The 17,094-nt window shown below is 35.7% G+C and overlaps 1 protein-coding gene across 1 annotated transcript in view; it reads right to left on the bottom strand.

The window, feature by feature from the left end:
- Dlc1 (DLC1 Rho GTPase activating protein) overlaps positions 1 to 17,094 on the bottom strand; it is a 353,391-nt gene that overhangs the window by 168,289 nt on the left and 168,008 nt on the right. The window contains exon 5 of the mRNA XM_013026378.1: positions 8,566 to 8,599. Coding sequence (XP_012881832.1) covers positions 8,566 to 8,599 — 34 coding nt within the window. The remainder of the gene's footprint in view (positions 1 to 8,565; positions 8,600 to 17,094) is intronic.

Raw genomic sequence — 17,094 nt, 5'->3', positions numbered from 1 at the left:
TGTATTAACAACTACTCATATTAACTTGGATCACCATTTGCTTAAGTAATTCTGTGAAGTCTTTTCTACCTAATTACAGTAACTAGGAGAAATAGTTTCTTTAATCCATGATCCACTCTCCCCTGGAAATAGCCTGACACATTTTCCACATTGCCTGCATGCAACAGCAAGATTGGCACAAGACTTTTCTCATGCATATTAATGTTAATTGTTCCTTAAATATTGGGACAAATAACCTGAGAGAAACAATCTAAAAGGAGAGTGTACTTATTCTGGCACATGGTGTCAGAAGTTTTCTTCCAGGATTATTTGGGGCCTGAGGAGAGGCAGGAGATGGTGGTGGGTAGATGTGACAGAAATTTCACAATTCATGGCAGCCTAGAAGCTAAAAAGGGGAGACAGGAAGGGACCAGGACAAGGCACACCCTTCAAAGACATACCCCTCCCCTGTCTTCTCCAGTAAGCTCCAGATTCTACAGATTTACCGTCTCCCAAGAGTCTACTCAGATTTTGGTTAAGTAAGAGCTCTCAGCATCTAGTTGTCTCTGCAAATGCCTTTGTGGGTTTCACGAATTTCCTTAGCATTTATCAGTTGAATCAAGTTGATAAGATTATCCATCAATGTGAGGTTTTAACTGGAAGAAACTCATGGTTTGGTAAAGAACACAATTCATCATAGGAAGCACTGAATACCAGAAGAAAAAGACCAGTGAGCTACTATTTTCATTTCCAGAAGAGATCTGGGAAGAAAACTCCGAGGGCAGGATGTAGCATTTGAGTTGAAACTGGTTATGAGGAATTTTCTTGTATCAATGTTGGTTAAAATATAACTGACAAAGGAAAAAATGTTTTATTGGTTCTGGAAAAATAGTAAATTTTTTCACTTAATTAGCAATCAATTCATTAAAAATAAAAATGAATGGACATTTAGAAAATTATTTTCAAATCTTCCAACACAAGATTTTTGACACTTAAGAATAACTTGTTTATATTTGCCATCGATCTTTGATACTTGAAAGTTAAGAATAGCTTGTTTATATTTGCCATGGATCTCTAATACCTGAAAGTTAATGTCTTTCCTCTCAACAGCCAAGTCAACCACAGACGTTTCGTGGCTTGGTTTACATTAGGTTTCAGAAAACAGAGAAGTCATGTGTGGGCATACCCTAAATTCTTGCCTCATAAAAATATATAGGCAAATAGAGGCCATAATACTTTGAAAACAAAATGAAGGAAGTGTGTATTTATAAAAATAGAAAAAGTAATTTTCTGAGTGTAAAAGAGAATAAAAAATAGGCAATGTTAGCTATAGCCCAGCCTAGCTAGATAAAGATAATTCTCAGATCCTGTGGAACTCTAGAAAAAGTCTGGAGATGTTGTAGTTATACGACCCTCACTTAAAAGTCAGTGAGAAGATTTAACATTTGGCTTGAGAGCATCACCCAAATACAGGGAAGCATTTTCTGGTTTGTAATTTATTTAAAAACTATTAGCTTACTTAAATTTTTTTTTCTGCTCCTTTGACAGTACTGAGGTTTGAATTTAGGACCTCATGCAAGCTAGGTAGGCACTCTATCAATGAGCCAGTCCTCCAGCCTAAAATATTTATTTACCAAATATTAAACTATTCATCTAAGAGACAAGAAACATCAGTAAAATACAATTCTGTCTTTCAAGATATTCATAGATGAGTAAGTAAAAGAGCAATGAAATGAATGGTATCTGTACCAAAAGGGAGACATGAAATAGGGATATTTGTTTCAAGCAATTCTCAAATAGGATAGTCCTATCTTTTTCCATCAAATCTTTTTGGATCTGTATGTATTGGAACATAGTTGAGAGTAAAATAGATCACACCAATAAATCTCTGAGCCAAGCAGTGATGATAAGAAAAGATGAAAAGGAATAGTCTTTCCATTTTAGTTTTTTAGCCATTTCTCTTCTCAGTGATCAAAGGCAGTCAAGAAAATTAATACCAAGAAGAGCAAGTCTGGGCTTTGTTATTTAGTGTGTTTACAGGGAGCAGGGAATGAAATGATGAAGACCTAGATTTTTCCTCACATGTTTGTCACAAAGAGGTGTTTGATTTCCATTTTCTATCTTTTGCTGGTCACAACACAAAGTCTGGAGAGACTATGACTCTTTTCTATGCATCTGAAAGGTATCTTTTATAAATGTTTCAAGCTGGAATTACTCATTATCTTGATTTTTAAAACATTTTATAGCCAACCAAATAACCTCAAGGCAGGAGAACAAACATTCTAGGAAAAATGTCCAAGGAATGCAACCAAAACCCGATTCTAAGCCATTAAAAAATGGGATCTTTTCACGTGTATTTGGGATTGGTCTCCAAATAGCACTGTTAATTAATTACTTGATTGAGATAGTTAGCAGTTGTAAAGTGAACTAGGGATAATGGAGAGAGAAGGATGCAGGGTTAAAGATAAAGCTTCAGAACTATGGTAACTCTAAATCATTAATATTGAAACCAAAGCATCTTTGTGGTTATAAAGCTTTGATTAAAACATATTTACAGACCATTTGTAACATGGTTGTAGCTTTTTTTGCTGCAGAACATACAAAAGTAATATTTTTCTTCAAGCAATGGCCTGCACATCTAAACAAGATGACAACACTGAACTTGGAAACAGAGTTTTTACTCAGAGACTAATTCTGCCTGGGAAAGAATTCATTAAAGAGATGATATTGCCATTGGAAACAGAGTTTTTAAAACAAAAAATGCCAGTCATTTCTGCATAATAAAAAACTGACCATATTTACAAGATACTCTGACTTCATTTTGAATAAGATTTCACATTACTCTATATTACTACTTTTTAAATATATTCACAGTCATATTTTAGTGACTGAAAATGCAGTGCTAATTTTCTAAGATACTATCTTCTATTAGAACAGAAAATGCATTTAAATCATCATGGTATCATGGGATTCAATATAAATATTTTCTATTTAGGAGGAAGTAAAACACAATAATCATCATGGTTTATTTTTCTGAATTAGTTAGCTTTCTGTGTCTCTATCTCTAGCTCTACTTGTCCTCTGTATATTTTTAGAAGACAAATGCATGCCCCAGATCTAGGCAGAAGGAGAAAGATTCAGAAATAGAAGATCTGTGTTTTGATGTGGGATGTGGGGTAAATAATTGGACCCACTGATGAACCCACCAATAAAGGAATAGAAAGAAAAGAAAATACTGGTGACCATACCAGTGAGGATTCTAGCAGCAGACAGATGTCACATTGTATAGACTAAGAGAGTTTACTGACAGGATTTTATAAAAGTGTGTGTGTGGAGGGGGGCATAGGACAAGAGAGAGAATGAACTTGCAAACTTACATGGAAGAAAAGGCCACCCAACCTAAAAGACATGTGTTGTGACTGGGTAGCTGAGGGAGTGAAGTACCACCTCTGACTCACCATCTCTACTCTCAGACTGTTGCTGATGCCTCTCATTGCCTGACTGAGGAAGGCATAAAGGTGGGGGGTGAGGTAGAGGGTGAATCTGAGGAAGAAACAAACACAGTACAATAAATTATGTGTATTGAGGTTACAGATAGGTATGTCAGGCTGGAAAATTCGATTTTATCTTATAGACAATAGGGATACAGAGAAAATGGGGAAGCAGTTGAGACGATCCGGTTATGCTTTTCCAAGATAACTCTGATAGGATTAATTCTGGTAGAGTAGATGGGTTTAATGATAACATAAAGTAGAGAAACCTGTTCCGGGCAGAGTTGTGAAAGTCCAGTGGAAAGTAGAGCCCTGAGCAAAAGCGATGGCTGGAGGGATGGAGGGGGTGGGTGAAAGGAGACAGTGTTGGCAGCACCCTGTGCACAAGATGAGGGAGGGTGAGGTTTCTGCACAGCTCAGTGAGGCCCTGGGCTGTTGTGTAGGCAGCATCCAGTTACCCCAGGTCCTGGGGTAAGGGTGCTAATAGGGCCATGGGAAAATGAGATATGTAGTCTGTATTTCTCAAGGATTAATCCTTTGTGAAGATCGAATATTCCCTGTTCACCAGAGAGAATTTTAATCTCCAGGAAAAAAAGACTAATCACAGTACTATACTGTGATAGCTAACCTTTGCCTCAGTTATCTACTACAGAAGAATCAGGAAGAACTTGATCTCTCTTCCACACAGACTGATGTTTGCCTGTTAGTTGGTGCCCTGAGGAAGCATTTAGGATCGCTGAACACACACGGACAGGAGTGACACAGCTAGTATCTATGTGACCTGCACACATAGTGGCTCCAGGTGCAAAGAACTAGACACAGCAACCATTTTGTAGTAGGGTCTATTCATTACCTTTCAAAAAATGGTGGCAGATTGTTTAAAGAAGAGGAATGAGGAAGTTACATAACCTACTCAAGGCTACATAGGAAGCTGATGTTTTGGAGAATAAACCATAAATCAATTCTTCCTTCCTTTCTCCCTTCCTTCCTTCCTTCCTTCCTTCCTTCCTTCCTTCCTTCCTTCCTTCCTTCCTTCCTTCCTTCCTTCCTTTCTCCTTCCTTCCTTTCTTTCCTTCCTTCCTTCTCCTTCCCCTCCCTGACCCTCCCCTTCTTTTCTCTACAGGAATCAGATATCCTATAGAATAAACATAAACCAATGACCAATTTCTGTCTCTGTCTCTCTCTCTTTTTCTTTCTCCCTCTCCCTCTATGTCTCATTGGAGGCATACAGACTCCAATGACTACTAGATATTTTATGAAAACATTATGTACATTATATGTATTATATAATTATATATTTGATACTTGTATGATTAATTCCAATTATTAAAAACATAAATTGATTAGACTTCTTTTCAGAACCTAAAAATGCACATTATGAAGCTTTCCTAAAAACAAAACTAATTAGGATTTTTTTTTTCTAGGAAGCTTTTGAATAAGGTAGGTTAAAAAAATTTCAACTGAGGGGCTGGGAAGGTGGCTCAGTGGTAGAGCGCTTGCCTTGCATGCCTGAGGCCCTGGGTTCGATTCCTCAACACCACATAAGCAAAAAGAAAAAAGCCGGAAGTGGTGCTGTGGCTCAAGTGGTAGAGTGCTAGCCTTGAGCTGAAGAGCTGAGGGACAGTGCCCAGGCCCAGAGTTCAGGCCCCACGACCGGACCCAAAAAAATTAAAAAAAAATTTTTTCAACTGAGAAGAGGAGAAGAGAGAAAAGATTCTCACTTGCTGCCTTTAGGGAGATTTTTCTGGAGTTTGAGTTCAGTTTAGGACAGAGACCAGGCTTTATCACCATACTTTCTTCAAAGAACCTAGAGAGCTGTTTAGAGTATTAAGCTGTTTGGTATGTATTTGGAGAATGACTCCATGGGGTGGGGGGCTGTTTCAACCTGTGTTTCCTCCTGGAGTGTTTGGTCCTCTCAAGGTAGGAGATGTACAGAAGAGTTGTTTCCACTAGGCTGTGATCTAACACAACAACATGGATGAGAATAGAAGGTGTCTACTGAAGTTCCTTGGAGGCCAATCAGGCAACTGCAGCGCAAGAATGATGACCGGAATGTCCCCAAGTGATTTTCTTTTTTATTTAGAGCTTCAAAAAACCTAATAGAATTGGTTCCAGTTGGCTTGGATAAGAGGTCAACCAGATTAAAAATAGACTTTCTTATTAAGGAACAATAGGTTATATTCATTTAGGCAGAAAGAAAAAAAAACGACAGGCCTCGGGGTGAGTATGAAGCTTAATCCTATTTATGAGCTCAATTACTCCCTGAGAAGTGAGTGGGCTCTTTGCCTTCATGGCTGTCCTTCTGCTCCAAAGAAACCGAAACATACAACTCATAGAGCTGGCAACAAGGAGATGTACACTCCTACCTAAAATACTATGTTTTTTAATGCTTTAAATCCAGCAATGTAAGGTCTAGAAATATTAAAAAATAGTTTGCTTTCCCTGCTATAGTGCTCGCAACTTTTGAAATAAATCATCTTCTCTTTAGAACTGTCAAACAGTACCATAATTTGCTAAATATTCAAGCATGGCAGTTGAGTTGATAGGCAAATACACTCACTTTAGCAATAAAATTTCTCTTTTATTTATAATTCAATTTTTTATGTACTCTCAAGTGTAGAGCTTGTCTAGGAACTTAAATCAAAATTCTTTCTGTAGTACCTTCTAAAGATCCTAATATTTTGATATGCAAGAGAGCTAGGTTATTTTTCAATCAGTCCAACTTGGGTAATTAAGTATCTCAGTTGGTCACTGCTGGGCCTGGGGCACAGGCAGGTCATATATTACAGTTAATTGGTCTCCTTCTTTACACAATTTCCCCAAATCCTGTATGAATTGGATCTATCCACTTTATTTGTTTGTTTGAGAGACCCTTGCTCCTAAGCCCAGGCTGGCTACAAACATGTGGTCTTCCTGCCCCAGCCTTACCTGCTGGGATTATAGGTGTGTACTACCACTCAATCTGCCAACATTCTAATTTGTGCCTTATGAACATCATAAGGGCCAAAATATGTTGTTAACTAACAAGTGAAGTTATGTTCATGTTTTCTTTTGTTGTTGTGGAAAGTTTCCAGGGTTATGAGAAGTATTTCTACTCATACTCTTTGCTTAATCAGACCTTTGTTGTCATCATATTTTGAAAGCATTATGAAACCCCCAAATGAAGTGTTTCTTCCTATTCCTCTGAAGCTACTAAGTGGAAGGAAGACAGCTCTTTGCCTCTCACTCCCTAAATAAGGACATTCCTTCTTTCTCCCCACCAGCCAGCAGTTTACATCCAAATGCTCTCCTTAGGGTCTGAAAGAATTTGCTGACCTTCTGGGATAAAATGAAAACTTTGGCCTGTTACATACTTTGTTTAAATTTCAGCTAATCTGGGTAACTACAGAAAATGTCACAACCTAAGATAAAGCAGGACCTAAATTTCTCTTTGAGATGCACATGCCTACTGAACCATTGATTTCTTCCCTTTTTAACTGGACATCCAAACTAATTTATGTGAAGATTTTGGTACTTTGCAACTGGAATTTAAATTTACTTCTTCTTTGTAGTTCATCCATATAAAGCTAGAACATTGCTAAACAACAAATTTCCCTCTGCATTCACCCATGAGGCCAGCTCAATATTTTTCTCTTATTCTGCAGGCTTTTCACTATTCTTAGAATGAATAAGTCAGATAGACTAACCATAAGAGGCAAATTTAGTATTTCATGCAAGTAAAATGTTTTGTATGAAATCTATTTACCTGTATAAGTGAATAAATAAATAATGAATATCCTTAGCATAAAAATACTATCAGACAAACAAATGTTTTAGAGTAAAGGTACTTGAAATAATGATCTCTTCTTGTGGATGACCCTTTCCCCTTCACTACTGCTGTTCAGCATCACAAATATTTGTGAACCAAGTAGAAGGCTTCACCTTTGGTGGTACATATTCAATATGGTTTTAATTTTTTTAATTGTGAAAATACCGTACAGAGGGGTTACAATTACATGGGCAAGGTAATGAGTACATTTCTTATCAAGCATTGTAGCCTCCTCCTTTGTTGACCCTTCCCATCCTTTCCCATCTTCTCGCCATTCCCCCCTCCCCGCCCTGCTTCTCCCCCCCCCCAAGTTGTAAAGTTCATTTTCGACATAACGACTAGTACATCTCATCGTTGCAATGAGTCCACCTGTATCCCTATTTAAACAATTTGTTTTTTTCCCTTCTCCTCCACAAATTATACTGACATCAAATACATTGAAAGCAGGGGTTATACTGTGGGGGAGGGACATACAAAGCAACAAAGAAATCATATTATAAATGTGTTAGAAACAATCACATGAAAGAAAAAAAAACATTTGAATCCTTATGTTGGGGTTCATTTCACCCAACATCAGCTTATCTGACCGTTTCTGCTTGTCTCAGACATATACTAGTAATTGCAAATAAGGGAAACCATGGGACCTATTGGCTTTGATTTTTTTCCGTTTTTTATTTCCATTATACTGAGCACATAAAAAAATATTGACAGAGATCAAAAGATTCTTAAAAAGCACACAATTCCACCAATCCAAGTCTCATCTTTCAGGCTCTGCTTTTCTCATCAGTCTTTTCCCATAATACTCTTCAATAGTTAAATCATAGAATAGAGCAGGGGAAATATACTACAATTTTTTCCTCAATATGGTTATTCATGTTGCTTCATAATTATTTTTCACAGTGTTGTATCAACTTTTAACATCAAGTACATCTATTGAAGTGATCACTTAATTATTTAGGAATTAAAAAAATCTTGACAACTACTCACAACCAATTTCCAAAGGCCATTCCTTATCATATTGACCAACATTGAATTCTCTTCTTTAAGAAACAAATTGTGGCTGCAGTGAGCTGAGCCTGATTCTATACAATGCAATGTTGTGCAACAAAACCCGATATTGTTTGCATAACTCTTAAGCATGGCAGATTTATTTTGAGGAATCCAACAATAACATCTTCACAGACATAAAAGAGATAAACACATTTGTGTATATTAAAGAAGTGTCTAAAAGTTGAAATTCATACTAAAATAGATAAGAGAGAAAACACCACCAAAGTATCAACTCACCAGCCTTTTCCTTATTTGAAAAACTTGGAACAGCCTGGAAAAAAAAAGAAAGAAGAAAATTATGGTCTTATTAGAAGAAACATTAAAAGAAACATTGTGGTGGTGAAAAGCAAATAGATCTTGATGATAAAAAGATTAGCCTCGTGGCATGAAGGCATTTCATTTGGCTGCAATAGTTAGGTAGCATTTTGTAAGTGTAGAAGACAGACTCACCTAAACTACATCCATATTGTCTAAAAGACATTAGCAGTCAAGTGGCATATTTCTCCTAATTTTGGAAGCCTGAAAAAATAAATTATCTGTTCTGTTTCTGAGCATCTCTGTCCTGCTGCTGATTTTCGGTGTGCATTTACATCTCAAGGATCAGATTTTTCCTCTCTAAAGGGAGGATAATCACATGGCTGCTGACAGAAATAAATGGAGTCTTCTACAAAGCATATGGGGTCTTCATGGTAAAGCTAACTGTCCTTACCATTTGCATCTAGGGGCATTGACTAAATGGGTTAATTTACTTATATAAAGGGTTAAAAGTTCTACTTTGCCACTGTTTATTATCATCACTAATTTCAAAAAAGGCATCAGAATGAGATGTTTCAAAAAACTTCAAAGTGTGTCTAGTGCTATTCTCTAAAGATACCCTAAACAAATTATGGAATTTTTATTTCTGTATGAAGTGCAGCTACCCATAGGGACATTAACTTGTAGTGGACATTTGTATAATCTTAGGAATTATACAAAATTCTACCCATAGGTACAGACATATAGATATATCCTTATCTATATGTGTATATAAATTTATATATGTATATCTCTATCTATCTATCTATCTATCTATCTATCTATCTATCTATCTATCTATCTATCTATCTATCTATCTATCTATCTATCTACCTACCTACCTACCTACCTATCTATATGTACATACATAGGTCTGATAGTGATGCCTTCCCCCAGCTTTAAGAACAAAGTCTACAGAGTCAGGGCAAGAAAAGAAAAGAAGCATGCCTCAGTGGGTGACTGTGAATGTGTATATATGGGTATATGAGTATATGTATGCATGTGTGTGTGCATATGTTTGAGAGAGAAGTGCGTGATGTTGTGTGTGTATATGCATGTGTGTGTGTGAGTGTGTGTGTGTGTGAGAGAGAGAGAGGGAGAGAGAGAGAGAAAGGGGGGGAGAGAGCTCACTCTAAGCACACTACTACTGTGGATTAAATACTTAGGAAAATAGCGTCTATTTTCATTTCCCAAAACTTGGAATATTCAGGTACTTATCCGTTTTCAAGATGATTACTGCTAAGATGATCACCCTTAGAATTTAAGGAGTCAGGAGATTGAGGTAATTTTCAAAATAAGGTAAATAAATAAAGATGACCCAATGGACAAAATGTACAGGAGGGATTTGTTCTAGAATGACTGATCTAAACTAAAAGATTGTTACATAATCTCAGTCCATATCTAGTTGTTCAGCACTTGCTCTTTGGGTGTGAACATCAACTCTACATCCTATATGGAAGTTGTATTCATGTCACTTTATTAAATGTCAATATGGAAGATCAGGTTTAAAGAGCAAGCATTGAATAGTTGGCACAGACTTCCAGCATCTAGACCTTCTAAACCATCTAGACCTTGTCTGATTCAATATAATGGTAAGGCTATTGCTCCTCTTATGAAAAGCTATTGTATAGTTTTGGTGATATTTGTTACTCTCTATGTATCTCTTTTAAAGAGTATTTTAAAGTGGAATTAAATATATTTATTGCTAAATAATTAAGTCTATCTAAATATTGCTAAATATTAAGTCTATCTCTCAAGTTTACCTTTGATCAAAAGTTTTAAATTGGTTTCTGTTTGGGGAAAAAGTAAACAGATCACAAAATCATTATGAATTACTTTCAGGCCAGGCACAGATGACTCATGTCTGTAATCCTAACTACTTCAGCAGGCTGAGATCTGAGTACAGCAGTTCAAAGCTAGCCTGGGCAGGAAAGTCTGTGAGACTCTTAACTCAAATTAACCACAAAAAAACCCAGAAGCTGAGCTGTGGCTCAAGTGATAGAGTGCTGGCATTGAACAAAAAAGCCTATGGATGGCACTTAGGTCCTGAGTTCAAGCCCTGGGACTGGCACAAAGAAAAAAAGAGAGAAAAGAAAAATCACTTTCAATGATCGACAAAGTTAAGGTAGATGATAGGAAATTAAAGATTGTTCATGCAGGAAGTTCTTCACACAATTTATACTCAGTGCTTTGTAAATATAACACACAATTTTAAACTTCTGTCTGCCTAAATTCACTCAGTCCTCACAACAATCCTGGAAACTCCTGGAAATTACTGTCATTTTTACATAGTCACACAGCCAGTAATGGAAGCCAAGATACACCCACTGGTGTGTTGAATTCTGAGTTTACACTGATCCAAGCACCCTGAAATGAAAGAGGATTCCATGACAAGACATTGACTTGGTTAACAAAATATTTATGCGTAAATATTTGTTTCAGACAGTTAGAAATTGTGTAAGTCATCTCTAACTTCTTTTAACAGCATGTTCCAAATTACAAGTTGACTATTAAGACAGGCCTTTTATGTATTATATACGATTATAAAAGTAATTTTATATATGATTATAAAAATACCCTAGCATTTATATTATTTGATAAAAATGTGATCAGTGAGTTGGGTTATGAAGCAAAAATATTTTAGCTTTCATATACCCAATGCCAATATTTCACAATTGCTTTATGATGGCACTGTATTCTGTACAAGTCTTTGTACTATGGAATCTCACTTCCATTCAGTAATGGAATAAAATTCTGTGGTGAAAAGATAGTCAAAGTTTATTGTGCTTAGGATTTTTTTTAATGTCTCTTTTTATAGTAAGACAACATAGATCATTCCTACCCTAGAGATGACCCCCTTTCAGTCTGTTGTTTCTCATACTTTCCAAAAAGTAAAATAAAAAATAAAGACGACATAGTACAAACAGCTGGCTAGCTCTTGGATGATTTTATTTGAAAGTAAATTATTTCTCTAGAAAATGATTTATGAATAAATTGATCACATTTGTCAAATTTTCCAGGAAGGAATGGCACTAAAGCAAGTAGAAAATGCTGATGTTTAATTTTCAGTTAATTAGAAAGATTTGTTGATTCTTAATTACAGGCCCTCACATTATCCTAATTACAAAACGCTTAGGTAAGTATTTTTGTGAGATTCACAATCTAGTTCACACAGTTACATGAGAGGACAAAGGACAGTTCTGTGGCCTGGATTTGCTTGATCATTTCTTAAGTGGCCTTCCGAGAAAGGAGTAGGTAGTAGATAATAGGAACAATTCAAATGGAAATGAAGTAGCTCTCCATTAGAAAGACACTTCCCATGCAAGTCATTTGTCCACATCAATATTAAGAAAGTGTTTATCTAATATTTAGAATTAGCATACTAACTGCATGTTTACAGGTATAGTTTAAATAGTAAGTCTCATTGCGTATGAGAAAACTCCCACAGAACACATATTTTTGAATTTGTTAGGGGCTTTGGCTAATAGCTGCCATATGTTTCACTTGAACTGCATCCTCAGGAAGTGATTTAACATTTCTGGCAATAAAGCAATTAAATAGGACTTTCCTGCTGGCCATATGGGTTTGCTGTAACTTCATATTTTCTTCTCTTGTTTCTCAATGGAACAAAGGGAAGTCTACTAATAACTTCCAAATGAGAGGAGAAAAAAATCATTCATAGACACTTCCTATTCTTCTCTGTGATAATCAAATGATACAAAGCAACCATTTCTACCCCTTCCAAGCACACCTAATCTATCAACCATAGATTTTTTTCTTGAAGTTTATCTGTCCAAGTCTTTTACATGAAGTTTTAACAATTCCTCATAAAGAAAAACCTTTAGTAAAAGAGGAGGAAGCAATTTGCTTTCTCTTAATGAGGTCTCTTGAAGCTGTGTGTGGGAGCTGAGCCTATGTGAATGTCTGTGTTTTGGGCAATGAAATATGGTTGGGGAAATGCTGACTTTGACATGACTTGTAAGATGTTATAGACATGTGTTGATGCTTTTGATCTGCTGCTTAGGAAGCTTTCTGCACTTTCAGGAGGAACTTGACCTGACACCTTTGAGGAATTTACAGCAACCACACAAAAGCTTCTAACATAAATAGCAGCATAAGTAAGAGGTGTAATATCAGAATCCACTTTAGTGAAAATGACATTTGGCACATTCTAACATACCCAATTTATTCTCTATGACTTTAGGTTAAAAAAGACCTGACTTTTCCTCTATAGTATTTTTTTTTAATTAATAACTTATTTTCCTCATTTGTAGAAAATATTTTCCTTTTATTTCTTTGGCATTAGCACAGTAGATTGCCACTACCAGGAAGGCCATTTGAAGATCAGTCTCTTAAGAGAATGTACAGCTATGATAGACTAAAGATTGTATTTTTCTCATTTTTTAAATGAAGAAAAATTTTGGTACTATGTACTGTCCTTGAAGCCACAGCTCCACTTTTGTTTTTTTTTTTTTTTGGTGGTTAACTAGAGATGAGACTCTGAAGAACTCTCCTGCCTGATCTGGCTTTGAACCACAATCCTCAGATCTCAGCCTCCTGCGTAGCTAAGATCACAGGCCATAGCCACTTGAATTTGGCTCCTCTACTTATCTTTAAAAAATGTTTTAATTCAAAGAAGAATTAGCAAGAGTATACTTTATTCCTTTTACTTTAAAACATTAACTTTGTTCTGGCATTTTCAATACCATATATATTTATATGTGTAAATTAGATACCATGTTTATGTTTTGTATATTTTTATTTATGCTCTTAAAAAGCTGAATGCTAAAACATTTCACTCATATCCATCTTGGTTATATTTATTATCATCAATTATCTTCAAGAAACCTAAAGCTATTTTCATAATTCTATACCTGTATGTTGATTGTATTATCAAAAATCTACTGATATTCTCATAGTTTCAAAATATACAACTTACAAATCTTTGATAGACCAGAGTTTCTAATAGACTAGCAGAATCATACTAATATATGAAAATAGTAAAAAGAATAAAGATTAAAACTACTTACATGATATACACATATATCACAATGATATACACATTATGACAAACTGTAACTTTGTTCAGTGAACTGGAATTTATTCTTATCAAATATTGCTTCATGTAAGTGGGTTCTTGGCTGGGACCCAGGAATATTTTTGTTGTAGACATTCATGGTGGTAGTAGTCACTGACAAATTTGAGGTGAAATATATATCTATGTGTTCAGAAACAACAATGTCCATGATCTTGGAATAAGTCACAATATAGATTTTACTCTGCTGGAATGTGAAAGTTTTCTAATGTTTCCTGGTCTAATGAAGTTTATCACTTGAGGCCTGAGAGTAGACAGAATCTACTACAGTGACTGGAATCTAAGAAAGAAAGAAAGAAAGAAAGAAAGAAAGAAAGAAAGAAAGAAAGAAAGAAAGAAAGAAAGAAAGGAAGGAAGGAAGGAAGGAAGGAAGGAAGGAAGAAAGAAAGAAAGAAAGAAAGAAAGGAAGGAAGGAAGGAAGGAAGGAAGGAAGGAAGGAAGGAAGGAAGGAAGGAAGGAAGGAAGGAAGGATAGGAACCGAAAAAAAACTCCATAAGAACTTCCTGAAATGAGAATACTAATCAAATAATGACAAAACAATTGGTATTTTAAAAATTGTGGCTAGTTACTAACATTGAGATCTTTTACAATGCTCACTTCTTTGAACATAGATGCCTGAGTAGATTCCTGTGTGTTACCATTGCTAATATATATAATATATGCATTTATGATTATATGATTATATATGCATATTATACATGTGTATTTCATAAAATATTTTATATTAATGAATTAATATTAATGAATTAAATATATTAACACATAATATAAATTTATTAAATATATTAATATTAATACATATAGAATATAATACAATATGTATATGTTAGATGATGTTTATAAAATAATACACCATTATATTAATATATTACATATAGATATTATATAATATGTACATATTATATGTATTATTAATCACTAAAATATTGACGGTCTTTAACATGTAAGGAACTGATGGGTAATTCTGAGATGAACTTACATTGGGGCCTTCCAGTTAATTGCTTTTGGTAGTAGGATATGTATTCTAGGATTTATCTCTTCAGCTCCCAAGGTATGGACTCCAACTCAATTTCCACTCAATAATGAATGGGAAAGTCTTAAGAACTACTAATGTATCCTGAATGCCAATCTTAGTACCAGGAAATTCCATCGCAAAATGGACAATGCATTCTGAGTCTTCTGTGATATGTAATTTAAGGCACGGACATATTTTCAACTTAGGATAATGGTTAAAAGGGTTACAATCACAAAAAATAAGGAAGATGATATTAAAAATAACAGTAAGCCACATTGGTGATAAGCAAAGACAGGAGGATTGCTACTTTGGAAGTAAGAAAATAATGTCCAGATTGAATACAATTTGCACACTAAGCATAAAAGTAAAGACTATATAGACAGGGCATGGTTAAATGGAATTTACATATGATTTTCACAGCAAATAAGATTTTGACTTCATCACTAATTAAACATTTTACAGAATGTATTTTCAACAAATATTTATACAAATCTGGGTAGAATATAGGAAATGAGAGGGAAGAAAGTGTATTATAATCCAAAGAGGAGAGGTTAAGATGAAATGACCACATACCAGATCCCTGAGGCACTAGCCTCCATGTTTTTTGGGTATATGGAGGGAGAGTGAGAAGAGATGGCCTGGATTAAAGGTGCTGGGATGAGCCCCAAAGAGGGAGAGTATAGCAATTCCTTTATTACAGGTGATTTTACCTTCTAAAGTTTCAGTGACCCAAAGTTGACCATAGTATAAAAGTATTAAATGGAAAATTCCAGAAATAAGAAATTCATGAGTTTATGTTAGGGACTGTCCTGGGTAGGAGTGAAATCCTGTGCCATCTTTATCCATACCAACTCATCCCACCTATGATGTGAGCGGCCCCATTGCCCAGTGTATACATATGCACCCTGTCTGTTCCAGCTATCAGCTGTGTCACACTTGCCTTTAAAAGCAACCCTTACCCTATGTAGTGTTGCCCCATTGCCCAGTGTATACATATGCACCCTGTCTGTTAATCACAACCTGGCTGTTCCAGCTATCAGCTGTGTCACACTTGCCTTTAAAAGCAACCCTTACCCTATGTAATGTTGCTTCCAAGGTACCAATAGTGCTTCTGGCAATTTGAATGTGCCATTCACGCTTTCTCTAACCGAAAGGGTGAATGCTCTCAATTTAAGGAATGTATTATATGCTTAAGAATGTATTATATGCTTAAGAAAGTTCTCCAATCTATTGTTAGTTTTTCTTTTCTTTCTATGTCTACTTTTTCAATTAATATATTATGCTGTCATAAGAATATCTATCTATCTATCTATCTATCTATAACCTTTTACATATAATTTCCATGGTTTGAGGACTCCAATGAGAGGTCTTGGAACATAGCCCCTTCAGATAAAGGAGGACTAATGTATTAAAAAAAGACTTTTTTTTGATGTCAGTCCTATGGCTTGAACTCATGGCTTGGGCACTGTTCCTGTGTTTTGTGCTCAAAACTAGTGCTCTACCACTTGGGCTTCAGTTCTACTTCTGGCATTTTAATGGTTAATTGGAAATAAGAATCTTATGGACTTTTCTGCCTAGGCTGGCTTCAAACCATGAAGCTCAGATCTCAGCCTCTTGGCTGATTATAGGCATGAGCCACTGGAACCCAGGTTAAAAAAAAAAAAGACTTTGAATCAGGATCTGCATTTACAAGGGCAGGAAGAACTTGAGAATGGAAGGAATATCACCCCTTCCCACACACTCTTCCAGTTTTTCCCACCCATCCCCACTCACAAGTTGTATAGTTCATTTTGAACATAGAGTCCAGTGAGTACCACTGCTGCATTTGTTCATTTTTTCTTGCTCCATTTCTGTGTCCTTCCTAACCCTCCCAAAGATTGATAAATGAACAAATAAGAGAAGAACAAAATAAAACAAAACAGCAACAAATTAAAAACCTCTTGTTCTCATTTCCTGGAGTTCGTTTCCATACATATTATTTTGTATGATCAGATGCAGGTAGCATTTTGTTTTTGTGTTCCTCTCCTAAGAGTATCCTCCTTTGGTCCCACTGTGTGTAAATGCCTAGAGTCTTGTATAATTTATCATATCCCCATGTATTTTAGGCCTAGCTTCTGCATATGAGAGAAAACACGGTGTTTTGTCTTTCAGAACTTGGCATAGCTCAGTTAACAGGATTTGGTGTAGGTCCACCATGTGATACTCTTGCTAGGCAAGTGTACTACCACATAAGCCATGCCCTCAGCTAAATTTCTATTATTGTTTAAAATAAGAAACACCTTTACTTCAAAATTAGTTATTTATAACCTCTCCTGGAAACGATTCACACTGAATTCACATAAATCCAAGTGAAAGAGGTGAC

Source organism: Dipodomys ordii, unplaced genomic scaffold, assembly GCF_000151885.1.
Source record: "Dipodomys ordii isolate 6190 unplaced genomic scaffold, Dord_2.0 Scaffold4, whole genome shotgun sequence".
NCBI classification, from domain to species: domain Eukaryota; kingdom Metazoa; phylum Chordata; class Mammalia; order Rodentia; family Heteromyidae; genus Dipodomys; species Dipodomys ordii.
The sequence above is the reverse complement of the archived record's forward strand: the minus strand, read 5'-3'. Positions and strand labels throughout refer to the sequence as shown.